Below are 23,446 nucleotides of genomic sequence, written 5' to 3' on the forward strand. Positions count from 1 at the left end.
ACATCAGTCCTAGTGAGTAGGTAGTATTTTCATCTGATTACAAGTGAGGGAAAACTTTCAGAAGGATTAAGTAATTTATCTAAGATTACACAACTGATAACCGATGAAGCTTGAGAAACCAGTTCAGGACTCCCTATCCGTGTTACTTCTACTCTGCCGACCGGTCTGTTACACACGAGTCACCTTTCATCACCCAACCCCGTGTTAAGTTTGGGTGTGGGATTCCCAGGTGGCGCAGTGGTAAAGAACATGCCTGCCAATGCAGGAGACACAGGAGACGCACGTTTGATCCCTGGGTCGGTAAGGTCCCCCGGAGGAGGAAATGGTAACCCACTCCAGTATTTTTAAGATTGATATATCTGTTGGCTGCACTGGGTCTTCATTGCTGTGCGGACTTTTTCTCTAGTTGCAGTAAGCGGAGGCTACTCTCTAGTTCTGTAGTGTGGGCTTCTCATTGCAGTGGTTTCTCTTGTTGCAGAGCATGGGCCCAGTTGCCCACGGCATGTGGGATCTTCCCGAAACAGGGATTGAACCAGTGTTCCTTGCACTGCAAGGAGGATTCTTAACCACCAAACTACCAGGGAAACCCCACTCCAGTATTCTTGCCAGGAAAATCCCATCGACAGAGGAGCCTGGCGGGGTACAGTCCATGGCATCGCAAACAACTGGACATGACTGAACATGCACACATGCCCAGATTAAGTTTGGGTGACAAGTGTCTAGTTTCCCTTTTAAGCATCAGTGCTGGTAATTTATGAAAACTAAGAGTCTGGGGGCCTCAAGGCAAGGAATAAGAAACATGGAATGTAACACCAATCAAGCATTTGCTGAGAACCACTACACACCAAACACTGTTAACAGGTGTTGATGGGACACAAGAGTCAAGACCCGTTTTCTGTTCTCACCAAGTTAACATGTGGGAAACAGACAAGCGAACTGCAGAGAAGAATGCAACGAAAGCCATGACAGATGCCCATAACGTGCCATGAAACGCAGAGAGGGCACAGGCTCTGACCTGAAGGAGCTGAGGAAGACTTCTAGGAGAGGCGACTTAACTGGGCCTTAGAGCACAAGCCAGTTTCACACCACACCAGCCCAGGTAGAGCCGAGCCTGGACACACACAGGAGCAGAAAGATGCCTAAAGTCTGAGGAGTTCCAGTGGCTGCAGGACAGGCTGCAGAAGATGAAAAATAATCATGTGCCACGGGAAGCAGTCTGGGTAGTTCTATAGATACAGTAAGTTTTTCATGTGTTTTGAGCAAACACATAAGGCGGCCAGAACATTTTATGAGTCCATGATCTGTGTTTGGAAATAGAGATACTAGCTTGGATAGGGAAGAAACCAGGGGCAGAGATAACCCCTAGGTTGCTACTACAGTAAGACAGATCAGAGACAACTGAGGCCCTGGACTGTGGTTGAAGCTGGGAATGGAAAGCAGCAGACTGATGAGACATCGTGGGAAGATCAACAGTCATTTGAAAACAAAGTGGATATGTGTGTGGAGGACTGGGTATGGTGAGGGGGCCACAGCAGTCAATCATAAGACCATCTCCTCCAGACTCGGAGCCTCATTCTCTGGAGTCCAGCACAGTGCAAGGCGGGCGCAGAACAAGTGCTCAACCAGTAGTTACTGCCATGAATGAACCCATGTTTACTTCCTGGAGGATAATAAATGTCAAGTTACGTTTACCTTCCCTTTACTGAATAAATGCAAAATGTTTATTATAGCAGACAATAAATCTCTTGCTCTTATACCATTAGCCACAATATACATGCAGTCTATGGCTGTCTCACATTTAGCCAGGCCACATGGCAATATATTGGTGCTCAAAAATAAACCTCATGTGATAAACACATTAGTTTTGTGAGTAACGAACTAGAATCCCTCTGCAGCAGCAAAAGCTGAAAAACAGTACTGCAATTCTCGCTCAAGATTAACTACCTAAACTTTTCCAAAATTCTACTTTTATCTTGTGAAAAAGAGTATTTATAATATGTCCAGAGAACTAAAGAGCAGAACTAAAGAACTGAAGGAGGAGAACTATAGACAGTTTCTAAAAAAAACCCTCAACTGTCAACTGGACTATCTAACCATAAGCACCATGGAAATCATTCAGAACACCTTAAGTCAGGACTACCACTCGACTTTGAATTCTGTGGTTTACTGTTTCCCAGACAGGGAAGCTCTTAACCACCCAATCCAACTGAACAAATACCAGTAATTGAATGCTGTTCTCTAGGCATTCACATTTTAATTTATAATTCAAACAGAATTTATGGGGCGGGGGGGGGGGGGGGAAGACCAGACTGCCTAGAGTTTAAAAAATATATTGTTTTAAAAAACAAAGCAGCGCACTTAGGGCTGTAACACAAAAGGCTAAAGCCACAGGTGATAAAAAGGTGTAAGTGGTTCCTATTTGGCGGAATCAATGGGGAAGCAAGGGTATAGGCCAAGTTATCTGCCTGAGCTTAGCTTTTTCACTTAAGTGTCTTAATTTGGAAATTCTACTATCAGACATGTACTCCTTTAAAGAAAGCTTTATGTTCTTCTTGCAGGTTTCTAAAAAGCATTCCATTTTCACATTTTATAAACCAGGGTCTGAGAGTTCAAAGATGAGTGAATCATTGATCTTGCCTTCAAAAGTTTACAGCCTGGTTGAAGAAAAGAACTGTAAACAAGTAGAAGAGAAATAAGAAATTATAAACAAATAGTCATGGAATTCAACACATAGTGGGAGCTTGGAAAAGACATTAAGTTTTCACAGAGGAGACCCTCTATTGACGTGAAGTCACTCAGTCATGTCCGACTCTTTGCGACCCCATGCACTTCAGCCTACCAGGCTCCTCCGTCCATGGAATTTTCCAGGCTAGAGTACTGGAGTGGGTTGCCATTTCCTTTTCCAGGGGATCTTCCAAACCCTCTACTAAAAGTTGTGACTACATGTTTGCAGACATTAAGAACCCGAGAGCTGGCACTCTGAGCAAGGGGAGCAGCAGGGGCAAAGGTGACACATGAAACACAAGGGTATGAAGAACCCACGAGCGGATCTGGCCGCAAAAGGCGACTTTAAGCCTGACTGATGGGCCAGAGTTAGGCTGTGGAGGGCCTTAAAGTTATACTAAATGCTTTTCTCAAACATACAGCACGTCACTTGAACCACATAAAGTATCATGGAAAAAGTGTATGTGACTGACTCTAGACCTTACTCACAGCAAGGGAAAAGGGTTGATGTCACTCTCTGACAGAGTAGCCTGGCTACCCACCAGTTTCTCCAGCCCTTTTGGCTCATCCAGAACACACTCCCAACAGGACGCAATTCAAACCCTTGGCTGAATTATAGCCCTCCACGGTTTTGCGCCAACTCTCCCGTTCTACCCTCCCAAACAATCCAGGCTAGTCAAAGTTTATTCACTTCTGGCTCCCTCTGGCCTCCACCCACCAGGAATATTCCACAATCTCTACCATGGAGAGGTAGAAACTGTCCCAACTACCTAAAGGACTCAGTTCCAATCCAAAGAGTGACATAAAGCACTTGACCATCACAAGAGCTTGAGGTATTCTCCTTCACTTCTCAATTTTTTGATGGAAGTTATTACCTGAATACTTTGTGATTACTCCCATGCTAGGTGATCAATGTTATTGTCCCAAATTTCTTTTCCCAACCAAAAGACTGACAGCCAAAAGACAAATGTTTCATTATCACACACACTACTAGAATCAGAAGAGAAAGGAAAGTGAACATACATTTTTTGCACTTTTCAAGTGCAAGACTGGAAATTATAAGACAGAAGGCAGTGAAATCTGTTTCCTTGGTCCGGGTTACTATCATGTGGTATAAATTTCACAAAAATGAATTCACAGTCCTTGTACAGCTAAAAGGAAGTTATCCAACCCCACCCTGAAAATCTGAAGGTCTGGCATAGTGTAAATGTATCTGAACTGTCCCAGCTAATGAAGCACAACAGAATCATTAATGCACGTCATTTGTTTCATGTGTTTTAAGTAACAGATTACGCTCACACTAACATTTTAGAGATAATCTTTTCATATGTATTCCTTATTCATACTTGACCCACACAGGTAATACTATTCCTTCATTACATCTGAGTTTACTGTTGCCCAGGAGATTGGTGTCTTGCCCAAGGTAACACAACTACCTAGAGTCAGAATCAGAAATAAATCAAAGTTTATTGGATTTCACGCTGATGTTAAATCAGCAGAATTAGGAACAAATACTATTTCTAAAATACATTTCCAAAATTACACCTAACAACAGGAACCTTACTCAATGTCATTAATACTCAAGATTTTATGATAGATTCTTATTCCCGTGTCTCAGAGAGAAATTTTTTATTTAGTACAATGGTTTTCTTCTGAGATTTAGGGTAAAGAAATCACACAAAAATGAAACCATACACAAGACAGCTATGCTCCATTTGTAAGCTGAGGTTCAATCTGTTTCCAAACTAACGTGAGCTATGCTGACTCCCTCTTTCTGCCTCACAGAGTGAGATCTCCGAATTCTGAAAACACATTCAAAGATGGCCATGCCATCACCATCCACTTAACAAAGATCGTCTCTTACATGAGTGTGGTACGAAACTTTTCCCTTGTTTTACAAAGAGAAATGAATATAGTAGTAAATAGATAGCACATTTAGCATAGTCTAAAGCCAATAAATTAAAATGCTTATCACTACATACAGGTCTAAAAAGGATGGGAAAGTCTTAAGCCTCTGTAGCAACAAGTACCTAAAAAACAAGCTCCAAAGTGAAAGTAAGTATACATCAAACTGGAATTGAGGCACATTCTATACACACATACTTTATGTAATATGTGGTATATGTTTCTACACTCCTACAAAGATGCATTAGAAATTTAAAATACTTAAATTTTTGTAAAACATTCCAATTCTCAAATGTCAAAACCAAGAAAGACAACACTTTCAACATTAAGGACACAATTTAGGCATATTTTAGACATACTCTTCAAAGACAACTAAACTGAAAAGAAAAAAATTAAGATACTGAGACTCCATGGTTCTCAAACTGTTCATTCAGGCACTCTGCAAAATAAGGACTGTAAATAAGAGTTCAATTCACTACATCCTCACCACTCACACTGCAATAGAAGCTGCTTTCCAAAAGAATCAGAAGATGGAACTTTCTTGCACTTTGCCTAATATTAGTTCTAAAATTTATTCCACTGAACCTTTTTTTTTTTTCTTATTTAGAGCAAATATCAATATCCTAAAGTAATTAGGTAAAAGCATCTTGATAAAAGGCTCTCTCTACCATTTAAGGTAGCCATATTAAGTGGGAATTTTAAAACATGGTTTTCTCTATGTAATTTTTTTCAAGTGTATGTGTTGGCAGGTTACATATTGTCTGAAAGAACAGTAATATACAGCTGCATAGGGAATAGCATTCTGAAATATATATACATAAACATTTTATTAGAATTCAACACAGTATTTGGTTAACATTGAGGTTTAAGTGGGATTCCTAGCTTCTTTTACTAGTATCTAAAGTATACATCTCATTAAAGAAATTCACTAACACTCTAAGAAAAACCTGAGCTGTGGTGTGAACTAGAGCTTTTGATAAAGGTAGAATTTTTTTAAAACATAAAATGACAGATCTATGAGAGTGCAAGATAAAAACTCTGTAATATTTTTGTTTTGAGCTATGGTAAAACAGAAAAAACTTTACAAAATACAGTTGAACCAAATAGTCTTCCCCTTCAGCAGAAGGTCAGACTAGGCCATTGATCTGAAAGGATCCAGTTACCAGAGCAATGTAGTTACTTGAAAATAATTACTGAGTTCAGTTCCTGAACACGTTAATTCCTCTAATCTTAATATTGGTAATTCACTAATACAAACATCTCCTTTAATGGGTTTCATCAACTCTGGTAACAGTTACAAACAGTGAACAAGATCCAACTGCTGTATTAAATTAGTAAAGACAATTTATATTTTAAGACATTGAGAACAATTTTGATCAAAAATAATTAAGTAAGAAATCAAATAAGCAAGTGGGTGTACAAACATATGACTTTAATTTTGGAAACACAACACCTCTAGCCAATTATTTAAATAGAAAGCTACCCAATATTTTACAGCCACTGTTAACACTGCAGGTAAAACCCTAACATCCTCCTATGTAACTAAGAGAAACATTAACTTTATCATCCAGAAACCTGACAGCAGATGAAATTTCCTCCTTCTCAAATCCCAATAGTGTCTATCTTATCTTCTCTTACTTCTTTCTCATGAACTCTGAAGCTTAATGACAAATTATTACCCATCATTTCCTCCTTTATGATGTATACCGAAGACAAAAAACCACTGACATCATTTCACATTAGTTTAACAAAGCTATATTATGCTAACGTTGCCAACAACATACAATTGACATTTCAGTATACCATGAACAATTACATAGTATTTCACAACTACACTAGTTACTCTGATTAACAAAATATTTCTTTATAAAAAAATCTGTTCGAAAGGTTACATTCACTTCATTTAATATCAAAACAATGGTCATAGAAGATTCAAAAACAGAAAATTACTTACCTTAAACATTTGTATTCTCCAAAGGCATATACTCTACTTGGATTAGTCAAGGTTCGGGCTTCCTGGAATACTCAAAAGGATTGTGGAGCTACTGAACTTAGTATACCCAAGAAATAGCCAAAGTTCCCCCACCCCTACCCGAGTCTCCTGATTTTGCCAATCAAGGGGTCCTTAACAATGTCAAAGGATGCCACAGGGTTCACCAGTGAACAAATGGGTAAATTAAGATGTAACTGCTCAAAAGATTTTCATCCTGGGAACTTAAGTTACAGGTAATTTCTAGTCACTTCGAGCTCTCTAGAGAATTACATCGAAATGACATGGCTCCAGAAGGCTGAGTAATAGCTTGGTTAACAGACGTAGCTCACTCTAGGTTTCATAATCTGGCTAACGTCCCATCTGGAAACCTGGATCTCTCTTTAAGAGAGACTGAGTGGAAGATGGCTGTGTCGTTGCTGCATGGATCTCACTTTACAGCACTGCCCTTTTGCAGAAGACCAGCAGTAGACCCTGTTTTCCCAAACTGAAGTTAAGTTGGAAAAGGACTGTTCCCTCTGTGAAAGATGAAAAGTGAAGACAACAATCAGTGTTTGTTTTGCAGTGAACTGGTGCAGAAGCAGCGCACACCCCAAGCAGCAAGAGGGATGCTGCCAAGCTCCTTCCCTGGGAACAACCAGCTGCAGTGGCTGCTGACTGTGTGAGTATCTATGCTTTATCCGGGTTTATTCTGTAACATCACTAGCAGGATGTGTCCTCAGGTGACTGCTTCTTTGCTTTACACCACTTTGGCTTATAAAAAAGTTTCACTGGAAAGCCCTACTTTTCCATAGTGGGAAAACCTGTATAGGTAGTCAGTTCCAGAGTCTGGTCCCTAGCTTTAAACTAACTTAGCTACACAGATGTTTATCAAGACAGTATCTAGGGTCTCCTCCCCTATAGGTCTGACCAAGATTTTAAGCTATAACTAGAGATGCCAGGCCTGTCCCTCAATAACAACTTACTCTAGCTGGGAGATTTTGAACTGTCAATACTTGGGCCTCACCAAGGTTCTGATTTAACTGATTTGATCGTAGGGTCTGGGCGTTATACAGACTTAACTTCTGAAGTAATAACAGGCATCCAGAATTGAGAACCACTGAAAAAGGTTAAAATTGGGCGGTATACCTGAGCCTCTTCAATATGTAAGATTGGGGTTTTGAATGCTGGCATTTTGGCAGTGTTTCAGTTCATTTCAGTTGCTCAGTCGTGTCTGACTCTATGACCCCATAGACTGCAGGACGCCAGGCCCCCCTGTCCATCACCAACTCCTGGAATTTACTCAGACTCATGTCCTTTGAGTCAGTGATGTCATCCAACCAGCTCATCTCATCCTCTGTCGTCCCCTCCTCCCGCCTTCAATCTTTCCCAGCAACTGGGTCTTTTCAAATGAGTCAGGTCTTCGCATCAGGAGGCCAAAGTATTGGAGTTTCAGCTTCATCATCAGTCCTTCCAATGAATATTCAGGACTGATTTCCTTCTGAATTGACTGGTTTGATTTCCTTGCAGTTGAAAGTACTCCCAAGAGTCTTCTCCAACACCACAGTTCAAAAGCATAAATTTTTTGACACTCCACTTTATGGTCCAACTCTCACATCCACACATGACTACTAGAAAAACCATAGCCTTGACGACACGGACCATCAAGTAATGTCTCTGCTTTTTAACAAGCTGTTTAGGTTGGCCACAGCTTTTCTTCCAAGGAGCAAGCATCTTCTAATTTCATGGCGGCAATCTTTGAGGGATTTCAAATCTTTTGTCATTTCCAGATGAAATTTTTGGAAATTTAATAGTCCCTGATGCCACCATCATTATCAAAGTCCCACGCTGGTGAAAAAGATTCCGTGATTCCCTACAGTATCTGTGTCCCTTCAATAGCTTTCTGAGGGTAGAGACATCCAACCTGTATTCAGTTCTCTATTAAATTCTAACTGGGGCCAATGAAAGGAGGACCTACTGAGGTAATAGCCAAGCTGTGTTAGCACGCTACTTCAAAGAGAATTCAAGAGAAGGGGAGAGAGAAGGAAGGTGTGGGGAGTAGCAAAGGAAGCTGTTTGGAAAGGTAGAAAGAAGCAGGCTTAACACTAGGAATGAGTAGCAAGAGGATTCCAGAGACACAGCACTATCTCCAGGAACTGCTCACTCACTTACTGTAAGATGACAGTAAGCTATAGACTGAGAACTTCCTGCTAAGCCTCACCGTGGAGAGCCCTGGAGCATCAGCTCTTCAGTGGAGAGAGCAGAAGACCTGGATCCTATGCAACTCAGCACAGGAGACTTCTCACAGGTCTCAAAGTCAAAACACATTGTCAACTTCTCTAAAAATACACAAGTGAAGAGAGTCCCACCAGGATCACATTGCTGGTGAGTTATCTTCCAAGTGTCACGGTCACAAGAGAAGATTCCCACGTGGTCAAACCTTGATCTACGCCTCAGGTTCAAAAAAGGGTAATTAATTATCTGATTTTACAATACATTTTGATGTTTACCTTTGATTGGGTCCAATCTGATGTTAAAAGCACTTAAATCCATCCCATTTCTCCATTCTATCTCCTATGTTTTTTCTTATTTATAAAATAAGAATTTAGAGCTGGATTTGATATAAACATAGTTCAACTGCCTCATCTTACATGTAAAAAACCAGAAATGACTTGACCAAATTCACATAGCTGTTTAACGGTAAAACAAAGCACTGAAGATGAACATGAAAGCCACCGTGAACGCCCTCATCTCTAGAGGTCTGATGTAAGCTACTCAATAAAAACAGGCTAGCAAGAGATAAGCCCAAACACAGTAAGGAAATGAATTTTTACAATGCTTGTTTGGCTACACATATGCACCTATCTTAGGATAAGGGATAAGGCAAAAGATGGGAATGAGCGGGTAACCTTATCTCCCAGATACATCTTAAAGACCTACTCTCAGCAACGGTACCAAGCTGTTACTTCTAGCAGAGCTGCTGATCATAGGTAGGGCCACAAAGCTGGCACAAGATATTTGGTTCTCAAAATTTCTTTCATGCCTACTAATCTTAGAAATTGTGGCTCAGTGGTAAAGAACCTGCCTGCTAATGCAGGTGACGCTGTTAGATCCCTGGGTCGGGAAGACCCCCTGGAGAAGCAAAGGGCAACCTCTCCAGTACTCCTGCCTGGGAAGTCCCATGGACAGAGAAGCTTGGTGGCTATGAGTCCATGGGGTTTGCAAAGAGTCGGACACAACTTAGTGACTAAACAACAACAATCTTAGAATTAAATGCTTTCACTAACCTGCCTTCCTCCTTCTAATAAAATATATTTTCAGACAGAGAGGTGTGCCAGCTAAGTGGTGAATGACAGGCGGGCAGGTAGGAGCTGTCAAGGATGAACAATGAGGACAGGGAGCCACTGTCCAAAGCCATAGCCAAAGATAACCATCCCGTAAGTTTATATAATTTTATATAAATTATGTAATTTTTTTATATAGGCTCAAAAATTCACTTAAAGAATAACTGGGAAACCCTACATTTAATTCTGAAGTTCTTCAGGTAACCACTACGAAGCTGAGCTTGTTTCCTTAACTGTAAAATGGAACTGCAATCTTAACTCTTCTCAGGCCCCTGGATAAAACACTGTGAAGGTATAGAGCAGTACTTGACACAAAGTAAGAAAGTGCTTTGCAAAGGAAGACAGGGTACTAAATATTAAGAAATCTTTGAATTCTAGAATTGTTTTTTTACTATATCATGTCGACAAGTGTTTTGGGGGAAACCATTTTTCCAATTTTATTATTAAGGATTATATAAAAGGGGGTTTAGTGAACAAATATCAGGAATAATTAGATTTTAAAAAGTAACAACTGTTTCTAACTTCGAGATTTCTTAACAGCTTTGAAAATAATGTATCCCATAAATCTCCAAGATGAAAGGACAAGTGAGCAGCATGTCCCCAAATTGTACAGACCACCTACCCCTTTATTTCTGTGGAGCAATGTTAAATGAACGGTGTTCAATGTCCATCATTCATTCAAGTGAACAGTGTTCCACAGAACATACTTTAGGGAAAAAGTCTTCCTAGATTCCTATTACTTGTCTCAATACAAAATTGTAAGACACTTTTGCTAGAAGAGGAATTCTTTTGTCACATAAACACAAAGGTTTACAAGCCTTTTATATACTATTTCAGCTCTAAAATAACGTACCTCCAATTCTGTTAAGGCCAGGCCACTAGGATAGCCTCTCTGTAAAAGGCCATTATGAGTACCTCATTAGGATAGAGAATGAACCCTTCAAGTTTTGCAGAAGTCAAATACTGCTATCTCTCAGATACAGATAAGTTACAACAGTCAGAAGCTCTTCCCTTGCTGGTCCAGGAACACAGTTTTCTTATACCCTGGGCCAACCAGAATGAAAGGAAGACTTCTGCCATGTGTAATTTTATTATTTATCTAACAATGGATCCCAAACAAATTTGTATAGCTGATTAATACAGAAAATCTTAAAGACTACATAAAAGGCAGCAACTTGAGATGGAATTTGTATGAGAAAATATAAGGTAACATTTTAGAACAGTAACATCAACTAAAATATTGAGAGAGAAATGATTGCAAATTCAAATCTAGTACTGTCTATTTTTACAGTGCATATATGAATGTTATAAAAGCATCTGTTAGGAACTGGAGGCAATGGCAAAAAGTCCTATACCAGTTCTTGAATGTTCTGTTATAGCTGGTAGAAAGGAGTACAAAGTTTGGCAAACTTGGCATGGGCCAAGACAGGTCACAATCTTCTGAGCAGTGCATTAAAAAAAAGTATCTATAGATTACACCAAGAATTCATTTTACAGCTCTTTACTAGATTATATAAATTGCAGGCATGCATCTGTAAGCTGTGGGCATGCATGATGGTTTCTGTGATCTCAGAGCTTCACTCTGGCCAAACAAGATAAAAATGCTTGAATTTTACACTAGACCAAAGACAGTCTCTTCTGGGTACAGAACAGAAACGTCCTCTACAAGGCTATGGGAGCTTGCAACATAAGACTGGGAGGATAAAGCTCCTTACTAATGAACAGGCTGTCAGAGCACAACATGGAGCATGATTTGAAAACATTTTAAATGGAGACCACAGACAGTTCCCTCCTCCCATGACTGTAATGACATGAAACTCAAAGGACTTCAACAAATTCCTGGTGCTTTTCCACCTTAGGGTAGCTCACCATTTTATGGTCCCAGTGTCCTGCAAAAGTGGGTGGGACAGCCCACCCTTACCTTTATCTGATATGTTGACGCCTTCCTGGAGGAATAAACTTACTTATAAGGAAATTCGGTTTCACCAAAAGATATACATACTAAGTCACATTGGTAAATAATGGTGTTTCTAACATCTCTTAGAAACTGGCAAGGGGACAGAAGTCCACTACCAGCCCCCAAACTCACCCACGTCCATACATCTTTGATTGCAGAGACATCAATAGAACAGTGAGTTTATACATAAAGAACAAGTGAGACAGAGGTAAAGGCAAAAGCAGTGTCAGTCTGTCTGAGTGTAGGCAATAGTGCGTTGATTATACCCGTACGAACTCTTCAGTCCCTTTTAGTTATCCCCAGCTCAGCTCTTAAGCCGTAGACTTTTGCTGCAGAGAATTCAGATGTGATGTGGTAGCTCCGGTAACACTTCTAACAGTACTGCGTTCAGTACTGGGAACGATTTCTAAACACTTTAAACTGCACACGGGACTTCAGCAGGACAGACGTTTATTACTCCCACTCGGTAGTCCCTGGGGGCTTTGATGTTAAGTCATACATGATTCGAGAGATACCAGGAATCTTCTTAATCTCGGTGACCATCTTTAACACCACCTGTTATAAAACAAAGATTATAAACAAAGGGCTAGGGGTCCACTGCATGTTCAACAGAGCTAGAATTTGTAATTTCATTTGTAATTTAATTTTGTAATTTCAAATTAAAACACAATCTATTTTTACCACTCTTCTCTGGGTATATGGGCTTCCCTTGTGGCTCAGCTGGTAAAGAATCCACCTGCAATGTAGGAGACCTGGGTTCTATCCCTGGGTTGGGAAGATCCCCTGGAGAAGGGCATGCAACCCACTCCAGTATTCTGGCCTGGAAAATTCCATGGGCTATACAGTCCATGGAGTCGCAAAGAGTCGGACAAGACTGAGCAACTTTCACTTTCTAGGTATATGGGATACATTTATGATTAATTTATGCAGTGACTCTACAGATTTAAGTGACTTAAGTTCAGTAGTACTCAAAGTGCAGTCTGCAAGTCAGGGGTGTGACTGGTCCACAGCAAATGTTCAGAAGCATTTATAGCAACCTGACACTGCTGCGGCATCCAAGCATGGGACTTTATAGGTGGAAGACAACGCTTCACAGGTTCTCTGCGGCTCACAACTGCGAGGCCACTAAGGCGGCACATATCACAGGTAATAATAATCACTGCTACACGTATACAAGAGGAAGGCCTTGTCACCTAACTGGCCAGAGACTGGGCAAATGCAAGCCTCAGGGAAAACAGACTCTAAGCCACATTCTCCAATCCACATATTTGTAACAGCCAGTAATATAATCAGAGCCCTGTATTAACAGTGGTACAATAACGCCTTGCTTTGACTTTCACTTGCTGTCTCAGAACAGCTCCTCTGTAACGAGCACGCTAGTGGAGGGATAACAAGAAAGGAAGGTGGTGATCAAAACTGTAACTGCTAGTTGGCAGAGCATGAAGAAATCCATGGGTGCCTGGCCACAATGCTATTAAATCTCATCCTGATGTCTAATCGACTCTTCTTCACTCCTAGGGTTTTCTTCTTTACTTGGAGGACACTATTTATAAGGCAGAGGTTGGCAAGATTAGATAAAATGATAGATTAGAGTTGAGAGCCTCCACACAGTAATCAGACATCTGGAGGAGGTTAATAAACTTAGGGCCTTTTCCTACTATAATGTATTAAATTATGAATTATATGGACATTTAAAAATTAGAGCCTATTTTATGAACAGAAAACCAACCTCAGAAATATCAACATTGCCATAGCCTACCCCATTCACCATTATTATATGTTAAGGTATTAAACATGTACATCAGAAAAAACTGTACACATTACCTCTATGGGGATCTCACTGCCAGGGGTGGCAGGCATACCAGTCATGAAATCACTAGTAATAAAGGTTCGAATAACCACAGATCTCTGGCAAGAAGGCTGCTTCTGAAGTGGGTCCCGATCAAAATGCAAAGGTGTCAAAATTATCGGCATCTGGCTGATTTTCCCAGCATACCCTAGAGAAAGGAAGGGAACATGTAGAACCAATCACCATGCCACAGGAGAGCACTCTCGGTTCAATTAAACCCTCCCAGACGGGACCTAAAATCACACACCCAGACACACCTCTCCTTAGGGCTGTCATCATGCACTGTTTTCAGCTACTCTCATAGCACTGGAAGCACAAGCGCAATCACAAATACAAATTACAGTCTGATGACTGCAGCGATGTGTTATACGTATAAGTCAATTCATTATTCAGGTAATTATCTTCTATACTGCAAACACTGAATAAGTAGGTCCTGAGCCACTAACCCTAGCGGGAATACAGTTAGGGTCCTGCAAGCCTCTAGTCATAACATATTCATCAACTGATCGATATAACCTTTCTTTGTGTGTTTTCTGTTTAAAGACACCTTACTCAACATGTACTGTAGATTCACAAACAGTGAGCTCACAGCCAAGGGCACTGTAACTCACGCTTGCAGGAAGCTTATCTAACACACCTCTTTTCTCAGTAAGGCACACCAGTCTTCCTGGGCTTAGAAACCTAGTCAGCAGCACCTCAGCACTAAGCTCAGAGGACATTTCTAAACAGTGAAATCACCAACAAGAAAGCATGAAAATGCAAAACAGCACGGCATTAAAGACACCTGTTTACAGAAACAGCTGAAACAAGAAGACAGAGCACCGCCACCTTCAAGCTCAGCTGGGAACATCCAAGTCGAGCAACTCAGACTTCCCGTCACTGTGTGCATGTCTGCAAGTGACCACAGACATGAGCGAACTCCACACAGATAAGGCAAGGTCACAGAACTGCCCACAGAATTAAACAGTAATACTAAAAGCTGTGTCCTCCTATTAAAAATCATAAAGCCAAGCTTTCAAAATCCAGCTGAAGCATGTAGTGATGAACAAAATGGGCAACTTACCAGACTCCCTGAGAATGTTATGGGCCTCAAAATCAGCTTGGCGTAAAGTACTGAGCACCCCTGTGGTCAAGAAAGTGGGAGTAACATCTGTAGGAGGTTCTTTAACTGGTGGGCCAAATATATAAACAACTCTAAAAGGAAGGGAGTGAAAATTATAAAGACAATACATTTTAGTATGAGGAAACAAAGCACATAAAATAACATTCTTTGCATTTGTTCTCAGGCCCCTCTCTCACCCACTTCAAACCCCCAATGGGAAGGACAGGACTACAGAAGGTATCTGTTGTCTGAACCTTCCTCAAAATACATTCTCTGAAATACTAGTGTGAAGATAAACTTCATTATCACATCCCTCTTTCCATTTAACGTACTGGGTTGAAAAGGATACACAAAACTTCATGTTCATCTGGAATCTAGGGGTGAAAACAGGGTTCTTGCAAATGTGATCGAATAAAAGTCATAATTTTGGGGGGGCGGGGGGCAGGAGGCTAACCCAACAACAAGGCAACCTGGAAAGACAGACACACAGAAAAGAGAGGGCCATGTAGAGATGGAGATGAGACTGGAGTTCTGCTGCCTCAAGGTAACGACTGCCAGCAAACGTCAGAAACTATGAACAGGAGAAGAAGGATTCTCCCCTAGAGCCTTCAGAGAGCGCAATGCCCTCCTGATACCACCCTTATCAGAGGTACAGCCTCCAGAACTGTGAGATGATAGATTTTTATTCTGTCAAGCCTTCTAGTTTGTGGTGATTTGTTATGGTAGCCCTAGGAAATCAATTCACAAAAGCCTGGGGAAACAATGAATTAAACAAATAGGTTTTAAGGGCAATGCTAAAGAATATTCAAGGTATTGCACAATTGTACTCATCTCGCATGCTAGTAAAGTAATGCTCAAAATTCTCCAAGTCAGGCTTCAACAATACGTGAAACATGAACTTCCAGATGTTCAAGCTGATTGTAGAAAAGGCAGAGGAACCAGAGATCAAATTGCCAACATCCATTGGATCACCGAAAAAGCAAGAGAGTTCCAAAAAAACATTTACTTCTGCTTTATTGACTATGCCAAAGCCTTTGACTGTGTGGATCACCACAAACTGTGGAAAATTCTTCAAGGAATGGGAATACCAGACCACCTGACCTGCCTCTTGAGAAATCTGTATGTAGGTCAGGAATCAACAGTTAGAACTGGACATGGAACAGACTCGTTCCAAATAGGAAAAAGAGTACATCAAGGCTGTATATTGTCACCCTGCTTATTTAACTTACATGCAGAGTACATCATGAGAAACGCTGGGCTGGAGGAAGCACAAGCTGGAGTCAAGACTGCTGGGAGAAATATCAAAACGTGCAGATATGCAGATGACATCACCCTTATGGTGGAAAGCAAAGAACAACTAAAGAGCCTCTTCATGAAAGTGAAAGAGGAGAGTGAAGAAGTTGGCTTAAAACTCAACATTCAGAAAACTAAGATCATGGCATCTGGTCCCATCACTTCATGGCAAATAGATGGGGAAACAGTGGCAAGAGTTTATTTTGGGGGGCTCCAAAATCACTGCAGATGGTGATTGCAGCCATGAAATTAAAAGACGCTTGTTCCTTGGAAGAAAAGTTACGACCAACTTAGACAGCATAATAAAAAACAGAGACATCACTTTGTCAACAAAGGTCCATCTAATCAAAACTATGGTTTTTCCAGTAATCATGTATGGATGTGAGAGTTGGACTATAAAGAAAGCTAAGTGCTGAAGAATTGATGCTTTTGAACTGTGGTGCTGGAGAAGACTCTTAGAGGAGTCCTTTGAACTGCAAGAAGATCCAACCAGTCCATCGTAAAGGAAATCAGTCCTGAATATTCATTGGAAGAACTGATGGTGAAGCTGAAACTCCAATACATTGACCACCTGATGCGAAGAATGGACTCATCTGAAAAGACCCTGATGCTGGGAAAGATTGAAGGTGAGAGGAGAAGGGGACGACAGAGGATGAGGTGGTTGGATGGCATCAATGGACATGAGTTTGAGTAGACTTCAGGAGTTGGTGGTGGACAGGGAGGCCTGGTGTGCTGCAGTCCATGGGGTCCCAAAGAGTTGGACACGACTGAGCAACTGAAGTGACCGTAACAAAACTTCAGATGCTATAATATGCTAATATGCACTGCTAACCTTCAAGATGAAGCTATAGTGAATTTCCCAAACTTATCTGACCACTCAACCTTCTTTTTTTTACACTTTGCAAAACACTGATCCCAAAGATTCTTATTTCACTATGGACATATTTCATTAATAAAAGAATGTCACCAGGGAAGCCATTCTTAATAAACGGTGCTCCCGTGGTTAAGAATCTGCCTGCCAGTGAATGGTCCAGGAAGACGCCACATGCCACAGAGCAACTGAGCCGATGCAACATGACTACTGAAGCCTGCCGGAGACAACTGGAGACAGCCCTTGCACAGCGACGGAGACCCAGCAAGGCCAAAAACGTGAATAAACAGTGAGGGGTGCGGGCAAATGTCACCACAGTAAGACCTATTGGAAAAGGAATGACTCATTACTGCCTCAAGTGAACGTCTGTTTGAAACTTGTGAAGATACATTGCAGGTGTTAATTAATAAAAGTAGAATCTGGAAGATAGCTTAAAGAAATTAGTATCAAATAAGTACAACAACTCAAGGGGAATCTTATTGCTGATTTGGGGAATCTGTTCTATAACCTTCACCTAGAAAACAAGAGAGGAAGGGGATAGAGAGACAAATGCCACCTGGCTTTTTCTAATCCAGCTCCAGCCAGCAGGCAACTGTCCCTTTTCCTTAGCCATATCTGTCTTTAGCAGAGAAAATAAATCTCCCCTGCAACTACCAAGGGGAAGTTTAACAATGCCTTTTCCCCTTCTTATTAATAGGTACTTAGAATAAAACAAACATACAGAAGAAAAAAGCATCTGATCAAAACCACCAACTACTTCATTGCCTCCCTCCAAACATACTTTGGCAGGAAGGGTTTCGTCCCATGCATTGAAAATAAGCCACACTTTAAAGCAATATACTTCCTAGAGCTCATAATCCTTGGAGGAAAAAGCAACTAGGCAAGAGAATGCCATTAACTTGTTCCTTTGTGTCTCCTTTCTTTCAAATAAGAGTGACCACAGAATATGTACAGAGACAGGCAGTCTTCCGTCCTGTGTAGGAAGTAAAACTGGAACTGTCCCTCTCTACACAAAGATCCCACCACGCAAACTAGGGGGGCGGGGCAGCAGTTGGCAAAAATTGAAAGCTTTTTAAAAAAATTACTTAAATTCCAATCCCCCTCCCCCAAATTTAAAAATCACCAAATACGTTTTTTTTTTTTGAGGGGCTTGCTAGGTTCATATTTTTAAAATCTAGTTTTTTGTTTATTGGTTGTTAGATTTTTTTCCCTTTTGGGAAGGGAGGAAGGATTAAGAATGGAGGGAGAGACAAACGAGGGAAAACAGAAAAGATAGGCAGAAAGATTAGAATACAAAAGGAGAGAGATAAAGTTTAAACAAGGGTAAGGGCCCTTTGGTAAAAGAGAAGGACAGAGACAGATGAAGCTATAAGAATGCTGCAAAATGAAAAATATACTAATCACATAGTAAAGCAATGGAGTCCAACTCAGTGAAAGGAATTTTCTGTATGACCAATGAAGTTTATTTAGGTATTAGCATTTAAGAATTTTAAACCATTATTTTAACCAAGACAATTACCTCCATTCAAAATAGGCAATTACAAATTTACCAATTTACCATTATTTATTAATAATTCACTCTTTTCAGTGTATTAAAGGTGTATCTATATTTGGAGGCCTTTGGTTCATCTATGCAAGCCTTTTAACATGTTCCCATTAGAAAAATGTGACTTCCCTCTGACTTCTTGTCTTAAAGGCCAACACCAGCCTAAAAACACTAGCCACATCAGTACAGAAATATACACACCATGGAAACTCCCTGGTGGTCCAGTGGTTACAGCTCTGCGCTGTCACTGCTGAGGGCATGGGTTCAGCCTCTGGGCAGGGACCTAAGATCCCACAAGTCATGAGGAACGGCCGAAAAAAGAGAGATGTACACACCCTGCTAAGTAACCACCAAGAGCTAGGTTTGTAAGTTCTGCAGCTGATTTGAGTAAACCGAAATCTCAAGGAATCCTTTTTGATTGTCAACTGCCTAAGACTCATGAAGAAAACAGACCAGAGTGAAAAACTGTGATATAAGAACATTTAATTAGCAATCTGGTACTAAATGAGTAAGATTTTTGAACTGTAAATGAGACAATGCTACTGAGTACTACATATAGGTTATAAATCAGCTGTTGATATATCCAACATAAGAAATTTATGTGCAAATTAAAGGAAAACTGGATCTGAAGAACTAAGGTCAACATTTTTAAAACATTTAAGGCAGTTATTTTAATGACATCTGGTATGTTTGTATCTTTACTCTGTAATGATTATTAAATTGACCAAGTCCCTAATAGTAAATAACTTGTACATTTTTTTCAATCTTTCTGGAATAAAACATCATAAAACAAATAGTGTAAGTTGCTAATTGGAAAACTATTTTTAAAGTCTTTAAATTTCATACTAAAACTATTCAATAAAAGCCATCCTATTTACCTAAAAAAAATTTTTTAATATGCAGATGATTGTACTGCAATGAACAAACAAAATACAAAGTATTATTAAATACCTGCTGGGTTGTGACCTAAGCTGTCTTTCAACAATGGGAAGACCTTAAAAAAAAAAATCACAGCCTTATACATCTCACCCCTCTGCCACCTGCAGAACATACCTGTTAATGTTGTGACACATACGAGGTATAAGTCTAGCCAGGAAAATAAGAGATTCCCAGTCAGGCTCATCCTTACTGGAGATTCCACACACGTAACTGTAAGAACGACAGTCACCCTAAAAATAAAAATACAGTTGATAATTTTTATTGATTTTTATAGTAATCAAAGGATGGAATGGAAAATACTTCATGCATGGTGACACCATGAAAAGTACTTTTAACAAAAACATGCTTCTCTTTTCTCTTCTCCGCCATCCTATGTGCGGTTGAGATCTGTCCGCACCATGTCTTCTCACAAGACTTTCAGGATCAAGCGATTCCTGGCCAAGAAGCAAAAACAGAATCGTCCCATTCCTCAATGGATTCGAATGAAAACTGGCAATAAAATTAGGTACAACTCCAAGAGAAGACATTGGAGAAGAACCAAGCTGGGTCTATAAGAAGCCTCACATAAAACATGGCACACATATTAAGATCACTTATTTAAGCAGCCGTATCACAGTGAGAACATCACTACTGTAATGCTTGGCTCTTGATGTTTCTTATTTCCTCACAATCAGTCTGAGACCAGTAATAAATATGTGTCATCCTTGTAAAAAAAAAAAAAAAAAAAAAAAAAAAAACATGCTTGACTAAAAGTATACATGCACATGAAAACCTATGCTGAACAAGGAGAACCTACACACAGATGCTCATAACTTTTATGTACAATAGTTCATAAACCGAAACAACTGGATAGGTTTCAGGTGATGAATAACTAAACAAACTAGTACATACATATAAAAAAATAAAAAATAAAAAAATAAAAGTATATATGGATATTTCGCTAACAACATAAATATATCCTAAGTCAAAATTCCCCATTAAATTCTACTTAAATCACCTCAGATATTATAAAGGAAGTGTTACAGTAATTTCAACAATTTATTCAACATACACTTGAGATCCGTTGGGATTTTATTCCAAATATCTGCTTAACTACAGATAGCCAGAACATCTAATTTGGGCGACAAGATCTGTCCATGCTTATCAGACAGATAAAGGATTCTCAAGTCAGATATAAAAGTAAGTTATTCCTTTCAAATGAGTTAGTTTTAAAATAAGTAAAGAAAGTAAATTTTAAAACAAGAGAATAAAACTAATACTGATTCCTTTTTCATCTGTCTTGTTTAATCCAAGTAATTTGCTTTAAAAAAATTCAACTGAAAAGTAACTTCAAGATTAAATATGCAGTAAATATTAAATATGCAGTAAACTTGAGAATGTAAGAATTCAGACTATTGGAATGCTAATATAATACTATCTGTTAAAGTTTAAAGCGCACATGCTCTTCAGTCCAGGAAGCATTACTGAAACACATGAAATAACTGCTTGAAGAAATAAGATTACTTGCCTGTAATAATGACAAAGTGAAAATGGTTTAAATGTCCATTGGGAGGGGAATAATTAAATAAATGATGGTATAATCATACATGAAATAAAGGCAACAGTTAACAATAAGAATCTACTTGCAATGACATGAAAAGAAGTTCATGATGCTCAGTTAAAAAGAAAAAGGTGATGTACAATGAGTCAAATAATTTCCTTTCATTCTCATTCTAAATAATTCTGAAAGGGACATTTAACTGTAGAGCAAAAACAGGGAGAATTAATTTTTAAATGTATTGTGCCTTTGATTTTTCTTTTTTTAAGAAGCACAGTTTATTTTGATATTTAGAAAATAAACTTCATTACTATACTAACCGTGAATTACGATTTTTATCTGGATTTCCAAGTCTCAGCTGCAAAGACCTAAGAGACTATATAAAAGATAACTAGCAGCAAAAGAAACTTATATTTTGACAGGAAAAGTAATAGAGCCTGAATAAGCGTCTTTTTTTTTTTAATGAAGTGTAGTTAATTCACAATGCTATGTTAGTTTCAAGTATACAAAGTGATCCAGTTATACAAGCATATACTTTTCAGAATCTTTTCCATTATAATTTATAGTTCCCTGTACTACAGTTGTTTATCTATTTCACATATAGTAGTGTACATATGTTAAATCATTTTTTAAAAAGAAATCATTCATCCTACATATCATACTTATTCACTGACCTATAGTATTATCTATGAACTTATCAAAAAGCGAGAAGTCAGCATACAAGGCAGCAAGGTTTTTACAACAGACCTGGTTAGAACTGGGCTGGCGGGGGGGTCAACCTATCTGCTCTTCTGTTTTTATAAAGTGGGGTAATATCTGCCTGAAATAGCATGTCATGAATTTCAAAATGAATCTGTGATGAGATAATCCATATACCATTGAAAGAAAATTATTTCTACAATTCCAGGAACAGTTATTTCCATTTGATTTAAAAACAATGTAAGTAGCTTTCACATTAGGACCTTGAAAGAGGGAGAGGGGAAAATAACTATCCCATATAATTTCCATGAACTAAAATATTTCCGTTTAATTACAAAATAACAATGAAGTTTTACTATTTATAAACAGGGCTACATGAATTCAGGAGAAAGGGGAATTTAAAAGAATGGACTCAGATTCACATATTTAGGGAAAAGAGTTAGATCCGTAAAACATTTCTTTTCACGCTTCATTCTACTATAAGAGAACATTATAACCACATTAACCCACTAACTGGCACTCACACAATTTTTAGTAGAATTACTGACACCTTTTCTGGTTTCCATTTAACTTCAAATCCTAACTCACAGAAAAGAAACCTTACTCCTTCCCTATCCTCCCAAGCTTTTTCCCCTAGAAACTCACTTGATGATCATGTAAACAAAGGCAAACTTAATATAATCTATTTATGAATAGTATTTCAAAAATGAGAATTATATTATAGTCACAGGCTTTTACAATTGGAAAGACTGCACAACAAATACTGAAAATGTTAGTTGTACATTATCACAGCTCAGAGGAAGAAAGAAGACAAGCTGAAGAGGCAGAGGACACGGGTTTAAGGAAAATACAAGCTGAGAACAAGGCCTAAATGGTAAAAACATGTTCATCCAGGGCCTTTCTTACAGTCAGAGACTTCTAAAGCCACAGAACATTTCATATCAAGAAGGATAAATGAGGACATGACCTCTCAGTACCTGTCCTTCAAAGCAAAAGCAAGCCAATTCTATGACAATTCGTTCTTTGAAGTTTTAGTTTTAGTTATAGATGACAGGTGTTTCAAAACTACAAAATCTCAGCCTGAATATTTAGTTCCTACAACCTTATTTGCTCTGTAAGCATTCATAAAATACTGCCTTTTTACATTTTTAAACTTGTTGTATACACTTTCATATTTCATTCTTGTAAGTCACTCTTATTTTGATATTAGCAGAAAGAGCAGCAGAAGTTACATCACAGGTCAGTGAATTCACACAACTCACCTGCACACCCACAGTTTTAATTGGTAGCAGGAAGGCATTCAGTGAATGCATACTTGTAATCTGCATCAGCTTTTCCTGATCCTCTTCTGTCGTGCAGGCTTTAACTCTTTGTAATAGCGTATGCGGCTAAGAAAATCAAAGACATACTTCTTAGGATTTCAAGAAATAAGGTAGTCACTCTTTTGGTACCTATTACTGTCTTATGTATCCATTTTATAGTTTACAAGCAACAGATTCTATATGGTATTTCTAACTTGTGTGTGCTATGCAGTGTTGTCAGAATTTTATCACTGAAGCCCAGGGCTATGAAAAGTTAAATATTAGGACAAGAAATACACATAAGATTTAGACAGATGGAGGCTTTTCCTCTGTCACTGGCAAGGGACAACTCACGAATCAAATTCTCCTTATCTCCAGGGAAACTTTTTGTCACATTGTCTGAAATGAAT

General features: G+C 39.2%; 2 protein-coding genes across 2 annotated transcripts in view; one reads left to right on the forward strand and one right to left on the reverse strand.

Moving 5' to 3' along the window:
• Positions 1-548: 548 nt before the first annotated feature.
• GMPS (guanine monophosphate synthase) overlaps positions 549-23,446 on the reverse strand; it is an 80,448-nt gene continuing 57,550 nt past the window's right edge. The window contains exons 12-16 of the mRNA XM_065943610.1: positions 22,998-23,123; positions 19,614-19,729; positions 14,812-14,942; positions 13,724-13,896; positions 549-12,454 (exon numbers count right to left, since the gene is read on the reverse strand). Of these exons, the coding sequence (XP_065799682.1) occupies positions 12,353-12,454; positions 13,724-13,896; positions 14,812-14,942; positions 19,614-19,729; positions 22,998-23,123 (648 nt within the window). The 3' untranslated portion in view covers positions 549-12,352. The remainder of the gene's footprint in view (positions 12,455-13,723; positions 13,897-14,811; positions 14,943-19,613; positions 19,730-22,997; positions 23,124-23,446) is intronic.
• On the forward strand, positions 19,846-20,170 carry LOC136173378 (large ribosomal subunit protein eL39). Its single transcript, XM_065942952.1, has one exon. It carries the CDS (start codon positions 19,898-19,900, stop codon positions 20,051-20,053), a length of 156 nt encoding a protein of 51 aa, XP_065799024.1. The 5' UTR covers positions 19,846-19,897; the 3' UTR covers positions 20,054-20,170.

This window comes from Muntiacus reevesi, chromosome 8, assembly GCF_963930625.1.
Source record: "Muntiacus reevesi chromosome 8, mMunRee1.1, whole genome shotgun sequence".
Classification (NCBI taxonomy): domain Eukaryota; kingdom Metazoa; phylum Chordata; class Mammalia; order Artiodactyla; family Cervidae; genus Muntiacus; species Muntiacus reevesi.